Source organism: Larimichthys crocea, chromosome XXIII (genome assembly GCF_000972845.2).
Source record: "Larimichthys crocea isolate SSNF chromosome XXIII, L_crocea_2.0, whole genome shotgun sequence".
Classification (NCBI taxonomy): Eukaryota; Metazoa; Chordata; class Actinopteri; family Sciaenidae; genus Larimichthys; species Larimichthys crocea.
The window spans coordinates 11,238,903-11,250,366 of NC_040033.1; the positions used below are offsets into that span (position 1 = coordinate 11,238,903).

Genomic DNA, 11,464 nt, shown 5'->3' on the forward strand with positions numbered 1-11,464 from the left:
CTATTGATGGATATGTTGCCGACCTGCCCCTCCTCTGTCCATCACTCCGCATGTGTGTGTGTGTTTCTACACAGCATGAACACATGTATGGGCACGCATGTGTAGATTTTGTGCATTTGCTCGGCTACATGCACACGCGCTCCCACACATTGGTGTTTGTGTGCACACCAGGGCTTGCTTTTGTAGGGTTATAGTGCACTGTGTGGCTCACTCCTGTACTCTCATGATGGTCCGTGGGGAAATCAATCATCAGCTGTCCTGTGTGGCTGGTTGGTGATTGTGCATTTTTTCAGGAAGAAGAGATGAAGGAAACAAGGGAGGTGAGGATAAGACAAGAGTGTTGATTAGCTAATCCACTTCAAGACAGGTTGAAATCTTCTGACTTCCTTCACTATCTCCTGCTCTACATATGACATATGGCTAATTCCTTTTCTTAAATATATAAAACACACTCCATATCCCCCTGCTTACCCTCTCTCCGACAGTATACAGAAGGAAAGCAAACAGATCTATTTGACAGGACGGTGCAGAGTCGATGACTGCCATACGTCAGTGTTGCCCTCTAGGTGTTCATCTAAATGGACAGCTTAGTTAGGATTAGTTGGACTAACAGCAAACATCTTTAGAGGCAGGGAGGTCACCTCGTCTGTGCATGGATGCGCATGTGGCAGGAGTACAGTGTCCATATGTTGTAAATCCTTTCCTTAGGGACAACACATGCAGTCCTTCTTTTACTGGTAGAAAGTACACATTCTTTTAACATTTAACCCCCCTCTGATCTCTGAAAACCCCAAATTAGATTTCATGAAATATCAATTGCGCCTCAAATTGGATTCAGAATGTCCAAATTTAAAGATTCCTTGGGAATACTCTGCTGAAATTTCACACCAGTGGATTTATGCAGGCATGCGCCAGTGTGTGTCTTTCCTCTGGCCAATATTGTCGTAGCAGCATGAGGTCCAACTGCCCTAAAGTCAGTTTAAGACATCCCAGGGTCTTTTAGCACCACAACCCCACTGAGAAAAACATTCGCCTGAGAATAGACCCTGGCACAACAGGCCGAGACCATAATGTAACTGTCACATAGGAATTATATGGTCACAGTCCATCAGAGCAACACATATACAAGAAAATTAGCATTTTTTAAATGTATTTTTTTTGTTGGAAAGTCAGCATCAGGCTCCAATTTCTGGCAATTTATCCAGCTAGTTGAACAGATATGATGACATGTGCACATGCAAACACACAGATGGAGGGAGGCAAAAAAAAAAAACGTGGGGTGATTCAAAACCAACAGAGGGAGGGATGTAAGGAGTACTGTAACAGTAGCTCCTCTCCTCACGACCGAACTGCTAACTTCTTCACCCGCAGGGATAACAGTTGGGCACATACAATAGCCTTTTTCGCATAAAGACACACAAATAGCACACCAAGAACTATTGTAAAGCGAAACGCATGGGGAGAGGAACCCTATAACACTTTCTAACATCCCGAATGACAAAGCCAGATGTCAGCCTACAAGCAGATTTACTCCATTCAGCACTGTTGCATATGAATCGGCCTAAAAGAAGAGCCTGGCGATCCATCAGAGGTTAAACAGTTCAAACAGGAGCAAGGAAATAATGTTTTTTTTTTTTAAGATTAGTTTGACAGATAGATACACAGGTCCCATGAGCTCAGGTATACAGTACATTTTATGATGGGTTACTTTGGGGCCTGCTGGGGGTCATGTGAGTGTGTGTGTGTGAGTGTGTTGGGGGGGCGGTGGGCCAAAATATGTTGCCCCTTGGGACCACAGTGGAACCTCACACCAGCCCCCACAGAGAAGGATAAGGCCATCTGCCCTCCTCACGCATCAATCCCATCTAGAAGACACACACACACACACACACACACACACACACTGAGTGCTGGGTAGCAATATGGAGAGGCTTTGCAGACAGTGTTTGATCTGCCTTTCATCCAGCCAGCAGCACACAGGCCGCTGAGCCTCTGTGTGTGTCTCCTGCTGTACTGTCCACTGTCCCAGTGGAAATCACCAGCCGATAACAACAGCTCTGACCTGAAGCATGAATGGCAGGACACAAGCTGATCAGCCTCATCTCTTGACTGAGGGGGCTAGAGGGTGTGTGGTGGTGGGGGGGTGGCACAGCTCAGTGGATCCATTCAAACTTAAATGACTTAACTCAAACGTTTCTTTAAAGGCAGAAGTCAAACAGATGACGTGCCACTGTGACGTGAGCGAGTTAAAAGTTAAATTCAGAGTGAAGGCAGGCGACAGAGAAGCAGCAAAGCTAAGCTCATTGTGTCATGCTTCCTAAAATTGCACATAAAATAAAATAAAGAGATTAAAGAAATCGAGGTGAGCTATGATTATTTGGGTAGCAGCTTTCAAACAAAAGCAGTGCTTTGAGTAGATGAAGAAAATCGATTTGAATAATGGGATAAAAACAAAATGACACATTAATCAATGGGTCGGAAATGTAGTTACAGTGCAGACATAAGCTTCTTCAAATTTAATAAAAGAAAGAAAAGTGTAAAAACAAATGGAATGAACACAATTCTCGTGTAGTGTAATAAATTGCATAGCTTTTAATTGGACTGATATGAAACTAAATTCATGAAGATCAAAAACAATTTGGTGGTTTTCCAGTGGCAGAAGAGAGAGAGACACAGTCGCCTGATGTGTGGATCCCATCTCAAAACGCGAGTCAGCTCTTATCAAAACGTTCATAAGTTTTTGGAGAGCGTATATGCTGATATTGCTGGAAAAGTGTCTTTATCTATGAAAAGAGAAGCAGATTCTCTTTCATCTTCATCAGGACTGACTTTTCATGTGGTCTGAGGCAGACTGGGGGCACAGATGGACAAGAGAGCTGGTGTGGTTATAGTTTATGAGTCACTCAGCTGAGAGTCTGAAGCCTGTCTGGAAACAGGGGCTAGCCTCAACATCAGCCAGACACACACACACACACACACACACACACACACACACACACACACACACACACACACACACACACACTACACTGACAGCTATTAGGAAATCAATAGAAGCTAATACATCAGAGTATTTGACCACTCAGCTCCACTAGCTTAGCAGACTGAGAGGAAGAAGAGAAGAGAAGAAAAGAAAAGAGAAGAGAAGAGAAGAGAAGAGGAGAAGAGGAGAGAAGAGAAGAGAAGAGAAGAGGAGAGAAGAGAAGAGATCTATCAATTATGCTGTATGAAGAAATGCATTTAACAAAGCATAGTTTGCTTCAAATGTAAGATCATCCCTGCAACAGCAATCCTCTTTATATCAATGGACATTACTAATTGATCGCAGCATCAAATCCAGTTGTGGCCAACGCTTACGGGATGACTTGAGTGTTATAAAACAAATTGTTTTGTAGAGAGTTATAGCCATTTGTTTTAATCTCAGAGGGAATTCATCGCAGCAAACCTACGCCAGAAAACCCCATGGCTCCTATCATTAATATCACATTAATATAGAGATTAATCTGATGGATAGCTCTCCAGAGGCCCCTGTTAACTTGCCAGGAGGTTAAATGTGAAATCAATCCGTATAAACGACCTGAATAAAAATTCGTCCATGCTGGAGCGTCGAGTCCTAAATCAGCCAATCAAAGAGGTGCTAGTAAAACCAGTCTTTTAGCACGGCTTGCTAACAATCTCAGTATTTCAGCCGTGGCAGCTCATTCTCCATTTTTCTCCTTCTGTCTTTCTTTTTTGTCTTTTGTTTCTTGTCCCATCCTTCTCCTCCACCCCTCCGCTCCTGGAAGGCCACAAAGGGGAGTAGCCTCTCCTTTCAGAGCAGGCTCCCTCTGTGGAGGCTCGGGGGTTGTATACATGGGAGGTGCAGGTCCAATGAAGGGTGATCTACACTTGTTCAAGCAGCCATATTTTGGCTATTTGAAGGGAGAGGGAGGCTGTTAAACACTGAGTGAGGAGGTGACCCCCGACCCTGAAGGCTGCTCTCCATCCGTTGCAGAAGATAAACAGAGTGGCAGTGCAGAGTGACTTTACTGCTCCTCTGCCTGCAGACAGCTTGACATCTAATTTTCACTCTGATTGCAAGACAGGAAGATTTCAGATAATCTGGGCTGATAATCAGTTTTATCTTTTATGCTTCATGCAAAAACACCCTTTGTCAGTCAATTCCTTTTTTTTTGTTGCCCTTTTTTTTGCTTTATTTATATATTTTTGTGCATCTTGGTTTCCTGGCACTCACTTAGCACTATCACAGCATTGTGATGTCTGATTACATGCCCTCAGTGTGAAGTATGGTGACCCAGAGGTTAGAGGTGACATAACAGAGCACTGACACAAAGGCTGGACACTGTGTCATCTGTCAGACCCCATGCTGCTGCCACCACCAGTACCAATTGGGGCTTTCCTCAAATTAACCCCAACACACACTCATACAGACAGACAGACAATCTGTTACTCTATCTATCTATCTATCTATCTATCTATCTATCTATCTATCTATCTATCTATCTATCTATCTATCTATCTATCTATCTATCTATCTATCTATCTATCTATCTATCTGAGGACAACACATGTGGGGCAGTTGGTGACAGTGCGAGGGCAGATGTCAGTCACGGTGTGCTCCTTTGTGCGTAAAGCAATAGACCACCTTACTGCTGCACTCTATTGTCATTCATTTGGTCCAGTGGGGTTTGTTCATTTTTTTTTTTTACTGTGAGCACACAGTCTCCAATTCATCACTCGGGTACATATAAACACAGTAGACAGTGGATGCACACAAAGAGACACATGCACTTACTGAATGCGGGTGATAAGTGGAGCTGCATGCAAGATGCACAGACGTTCAACCCAACACTGTCTTGATAAATGCGCTGACACTGATTCTTTTGGACGAGACACGATCAAATAAAAATAACCTTTTAGTATCACAGGTGAAATAACTTGCAAATTAATCTCATTACACTGCTGGAATAAAATATTTGTCCCATTTTATTACTTAGAGCAATGTATTTTGTTTCTTTTTTAACCCAAAAATAAAGATATTATAAATCTTGTAGATACAAAAATGTGTGTTCTTTTAAATGAGTTTTTACCACTTTATTCTAAACTGATCTTTTACTGGAAGACATAAAGCAAACCCAACAATCTTGTTTCCATGCGCTGATTTTTTATTTGTTAGTCATGAAAAAGCAGACGCTCATAGAGAACAAATGAGGACACTTTCGATTGCTTTTGCAGCCTTACATAACAGTAAAAAATATGATCATACATTATAAATTAAAAGAGGGTATAACATTTATTTTATACACAAATAAGCTCAAATCTACAATGATAAAAAATAGCTTTGCTTTTCAAGCTTAGTCGATGCAAGAATAATAATAATAATAATAATAATAATAATAATAATAATAATAATAACTGTGGTTATTATTATTATGGAATTACAGTGGGTTCACAAAACCATTGCAGAATGCTTTAAGCCACAAAACAACAGACAACATATTTTAACATATTATAAATAGATTTAGACACATTTTTGCCAACAATTTAAATAATGACGAGCCTATTTAAATAGGCCTATTATAGAACAACATATTTTTTTTCTTAAGCAGCATTTACATAAAGAAAAACCACGAGATCCTACCTTATAGGCCTTACTTATTTATCCCTCATGGCATTATCACAATGTTCCCGTATGGATTTAGTCTTTTATATATATATCGTCTAAAATCCTGTAAAATATCAGGCCCGCATGATTAGAATCGTTCTTTGTCAGGATTGAGTACATTTTTAGCTCATGTTTGATTAATTCCAGGGCCGATATTCTGGATTTAAAACTGTCAACCCGGTGTAAGGAAGGTTTTGTCCGGTTTTTGGATTGTCCTTCACTGGAAACAAGGAGTCCTTCTGTAATCCATTCCCCGGAGGAGACGGGAGAACTGAGCTGTCCAAGATTTCTGCAGAGCGAGAAAACAACTTAATAAATAACCAGTATAATAATACATAATATATAACGTTTTAATTTTGCAGCCTACAATATAAATTCCTCCGAATCGATATGATAAAAAACTAATATTTGCTCATAAATGATGATATGATAAAAACAACAACATGCTGACATTAAAAACAACAATACATTTATTATGTAATTACATCACTGTGGGATAATAATTCAATTTAATTCGAATAATTAAATTGCGTGCATTATCTTAATGCCTTTCGACTTCAGAATAAAAAATGTTAAAAGATCTGTTAGGCCTTTAACTGCTATTCGAAAGAATAATAACTTACTTTTGTGACTTTTCATGTGGTACTGAAGTTCCTGCTCGTCCTGAAAAGAAGCTCCGCACAGGTCGCAGGGATGAGGCTTGTCCTTGGCGTGAGTCCTCCGGACGTGGCTGTCGTGGGCAGCGTGGGAGGCGAAAGCCTTCCCGCAGTGCTTGCACTTGAAGGGCCTCTCTCCGGAGTGCTGTCGGATGTGTGTTCGCAGAATACTGGAGGCAGTGAAGGCCTGGAGGAGAGAGGGAAAATAAAAAAAGTTTATTTATTTAGTAAATTCACAATTTTTTGGCGACAATTATGTTGTCAGGAGAAACATATTTTAAAGGGTTTAAAGACAGTTTAGAGAAACGAGAAGCTCATTCTAGTTATTTTTCAAATAAATTTGTTTTTTTTTCACTTCTAGCAACTTTATGTAAGAATTATTTATTTAAAAATAACCTTTGAATATTGTTTTATTGTCGTTTGACGTTTCTTATTATTATTCCATTTTGAAAAATGACTGTAAACCTCTCTGGCCTCATTGCTTAAACCGAGATAAAGAGAAGGAGGATTGGGTTAAACAAAACCCTTCTCCGGGTATATAAAAGAGGGGAGGATATCCAAGAGGAAAAAAAAAGAACAAAACAACACTTCTGCTCGTTCCAGGGGCCGTAAATTCAAAGTATAATCTCGGCAGACAAAAGGGTGGGTGTACATCTGGCGATAATTAGCATGTAAGTGTCTTGGTGGAGCGTGCCCGTCCACGGGAACAATAATGAGGAGGCTCGAGCCAAATGCGCCGTGAAACGAGGAAGCAGTGGATGGATCCGAAATGATGCAGGTTTTAAAAAAAAGATGCGTGCGAGGAAGAAGAAGAGGAAAACACGACTATCCTGCAAGATAAAAGAGTTTCTATAGCCAATATGGCACCATGCGATCTTTGGAGAAGGTTTCTTACCTTATTGCAGTACACACACTTGTATGGCCGCTCTCCAGAGTGCACACGCATGTGTTTGTTGAGACTGGACGACTGAGAGAAACTCTTTCCACACACCGAGCACTGCAGATAAATAAATAAATAAAATCAGGATTGAGAAAAGTCATTTCAACTCATTAGAGTTTATTCAAAATTAAGACATTTTGTTCTTTAGGGAGGTAAAATAGGACTAATGTGTTTAAAAATGATGGGGAAAAACCTGAATCTGTGTTCTTTGTTAAAACAATTTTAATAAACTATCTTAATGTTCTTTGCTTGTGATGATTTAGGCTGTATCCTCTCTACAAACCGGAGGTCCTGCAGGAGTGTTGGCCTCATAAAAAACCTGAATCCGCTGTGTGGAGCTGTTCTTTCAGCACCACACAAACTTTTTTCCCATGCACTTTGCAATGATGTCATGATGTAATGATGTGATGGTCTGCAGTGTGGGGATGGTGTGGACATGGTCTCGGTACCTTGTGAGGCCTGTGTTTTTCGTGAACGTGTAAGATGTGGATCCTTAATCTGTCTCTCTTCTCGAAGGATCTGTTGCAGAGGTGACACGGGAACTTTCTGTCGCCCTGGTCCACGCAGCGTGTGTACTTGAGATGTTTGTCTCTGTAGTACTTGTACGCAAACACCTTCCCGCATCTGTCACACTTGAAGCCCTCACCGGAATCTGTGTAGAAACAAATGTGTTAAGTATGGTAAGAGTGAAAAAAGGCAAAGAGTGAAGTGAACAGAAGGTTTAAGAGTCTGACCTTCAGCGGGAGGAATCACGTTGTTGTCCTCTCTGGGGTCTTTCAGGGTGAGGGGGATGCCGAGGAACTGCATGTAGCAGTCACCATACCACACCAGCAGCTCCTGTCCTGGACGGATCTCCTTGCAGGTCTCGTAAAAGATCTGACCCTGGACCTGTACAGCAATCAGATTCTGCTCGTCTGGGAAACGGGCACACTTCACTAAAGACATCCAGTTCCCTGAGCCTCCCCTGCCATCCACAAAATGACTCAAGCGGCCGTTTTCAAACACCTGAAGGAGGAAAAAACAGTGTTTTACATTAGATATGAGTCAAAACGATCAAACTCATTTCTTCATGAGGTAGACAAGGCTTGGAAAAAGGACAAATTACCTCCCACATCAGAGTGTTGTCGTCGTATGTTTTAATCTCGCTGGTGTTGACAAGTTTCCCTTGGAAAGGTCCAAAGCGCGTCCCTTTGGGGATGCTGCTTTTGTCTGTGAAAACTCCACGGTGTGGGACATTTCCCCAAGTTGCCTGGAGGATGGTTAACCCTGAAACACAATGTGAAAAAAACAAAAACAAGAGTGAGTTTCAAATACAGAGAATCAAATGTGATTTATTATATTAATAGAAAAGTTTGGCAGGTCTTACCCTCTGGAAGTTCAAGAGTTTCTTTGTCCAGTGGGAGAATGTGAGAGTCAGAAACTGGAGGAGAAAACAAACACGAATTAATAAATGGGGAATAAAACTATGGCTTTGTTAATCCAATTTCTAGGGGGATCTTAAAGCAGGTTATGACTGACTAAATATGATAAAAAGTACAAAGCAATATCAGACTATTAGACAGACAGATGTCCATATGTTATTTGGACATTTTCGCTCGCAGGATATTGGTTCCACCAAGGCCAAAATCTCTTAAATGAATATCCAATAACTGAGGGAGAAGTCTCACCTGGCTTTTCGGGCAGGGTCAGTCCTGATATAGCGTGACCCACGCTTCGGTCCTGGCTGCTGGAGTACCCGTAGAGCACCATGAACAAGTCATCCTCACTAAAATTATAAGACGTGCGCGTTTTTTCTGGCGACAGGTCTGCGCTCCGGAGCCGAAACAAACTCCCCTTAGGCGGTGAGGTGGTGGAGGAAGATGCAGATGAAGACCTTTCACTAGACGGGCTGCTGAAGTCTGAAGACAGCGGTCCTGCGGCGTGCTCGGTCACCACAGCTGCAAGCTCCTCTGGTTTGGAGTAGAGCTGGTGTCCGGGCAACATCTGGCTCAAGTAAGGGAAGCCGGAGGCGCTCAACATGTGTTCATGCAGGACCGAAGCGTGGTGGCCGCCCTGACCGAGGAACGGAGTGGCTCCGCCGTGCAAGCTGAGCGGCAAGGACGCCTGAGTGTCCGACACAAGACGACCGAGAGACTTGAGCGGGTGGAGGAGGTTGTGAGTCCGCGGGAAGAAGTCCATGTAGTGGTGGGGACCTGGTAGAGGGGCAGGGTAGAAACCCCGAGCGGGACTACCCTTCAGCATGCCGCCTTGGTAGCTCTTGTCCTTCAGCACTACAGGGATGCTGGACAGGGACACCGACATGACAGCGCGGAGGTGAAGCAAAGGTTCAAATGGAGAAGGATCCTTCAGTGGAGGAGATGGGAGAAGAGAGAGGGGGGAGGGAGAGGAAGTGTGGGGGGTGAGTTATAAAAGTTTAATGCAAGAAATCTAAAAAGGGAAACATGACGTCAGAGGTCGACCACACCTGAATTAGTTAGTTTAGTTTAGTGATTCAACTAGTATAGCTTACAAAACAGAGTTAAAGCAATGTAACATAAGATGCAAACTGCAGATCCCGTAAGGATAATAAGTCTGATGATGTTTGAATGAACTTACAACTTATAAAACATATCCAAGAATTTCTGTTTCTTAATGAAAGCCTCGTCTACAGATAGGGGTGAAAATATTGAACAAAGCTTTTGCAGAATAAGTAAAAAAAAGCTATGCACGGTGAAACTGGACAGCCGATTTTGCAATATTTCCAGCTGAGAGGACACACACACACACACACACACACACACACACACCGGACACACACATCAGATGTTCATCATCAGCGGCTTTAAATGACCGGCCTGGATATGGTGTGTTCTCCTTTTTTTTTTTGGAGGGGAATGGTTTATCAATCAGCCGGTAAATAGAGAGACAAATCAGGGTCATGACACTAATGAAAGAAGAGCGGGGCCAGAGCAGAGGTCAACATTAATGAAGCTTTTTATGGACTTTACAATGACCGTGTAATCATTGCGAATAAGTGATCAGAAGAGGGAGTGTTAACAATATGGGAGCTAAAAAAAAAAGATTCTAATAAAGAAAAATGAAAGAATCTGAATTTAACAGGAGAGGATTCGTGCGTAATTTCAAACCTATGAAAAAACTATTGGTAATATCTCAATCCTATATTAGAATATACAATATTCCTATCACATTAACAACTAACTGAAGTGAAGCACCACAGATAGATAGGTAGAAATATGCAGTGATTTTTAGTAAACTGGAAAAGAAGCTTACCTTGTTAGATGAATTCAGGATGTTTCACAGTGGAGTTGTCTCTGTCATGTCCACAGGCTTCACTTTTAACAACCTCCCGTGTCTGAAATCAATCACACAGCCGACAAATCTCCAAATTGTGCAGGTTTTAAGCCCAGCAGGTCTAAACTCGTTGTTGCTCTCTCCGTCTTTATGTTGGTCTGTGGTCATCTGAGGGCACCTATACTGTACACAGTCAGGTCTGCTGGAGATGCTCCGCAGCACCTTCTTCCTATTGGCCAGGAATCAGCTCAGCCTCATGCATCTCAATGCCCCCCCATAGGAATACATTTTCTCAGGGACAACCCACCCCTTTAACTTCTCCACAGCGGCCTGCTTTCTCTGCTTCACAATGAGGCTGATTGAGAGAGGTTCCCCAAACATTTCCATACAAGGACCCCCACCCCAACCCAACACACACACACACACACATGATAGGATTTTATCTGAGTGACCCCCTGTGGAGTATGGACATGTGTTGTTATGACTTGGATGTGGTGAATTAGGAAGAGAGAAAAGAATTTATCGGCTTCATCTCTCTCTCACAGCGCCAAACTTCACTGAGTAAGACACTCCGGTGTAATTTAACCCGCTTCTTACACGGATCTGTTGATTTTAAAATGACTTTTATAGAAATTCTGCTTTCACATTATTTGTATTTTGTGTTATTTTGAATATATTTGATAGATGAATTTGTGTTTTGTATGTTTTTTTTTCTTATTTTATTTGTATAAAGGCTGATACGGGACGGGCACAATGCTGGTATGTGCCATTTGCCCATTTGGCCATATAAAAATAAATAAATAAACACATAGGTCTACATATGAATTCATATTTATATCATGTTTTAGGCTATTAAATAACATTGAATGCAATCGCTACAATATTTCTTTGTAAGGAGTCTTTAGTTATTTT

The 11,464-nt window shown here is 41.8% G+C and overlaps 1 protein-coding gene across 1 annotated transcript; it reads right to left on the bottom strand.

Moving 5' to 3' along the window:
• Nucleotides 1-5,448: 5,448 nt before the first annotated feature.
• prdm14 (PR domain containing 14) lies at nt 5,449-10,720 on the bottom strand. The gene is made up of 9 exons (XM_010733995.3): nt 10,532-10,720; nt 8,929-9,604; nt 8,628-8,681; nt 8,367-8,527; nt 7,996-8,266; nt 7,711-7,913; nt 7,217-7,318; nt 6,289-6,508; nt 5,449-5,954 (listed from the first exon to the last, which is right to left on the bottom strand). Exons 2-9 carry the CDS (start codon nt 9,560-9,562, stop codon nt 5,803-5,805), a joined length of 1,797 nt encoding a protein of 598 aa, XP_010732297.3. The 5' UTR covers nt 9,563-9,604; nt 10,532-10,720; the 3' UTR covers nt 5,449-5,802.
• Nucleotides 10,721-11,464: the final 744 nt, after the last annotated feature.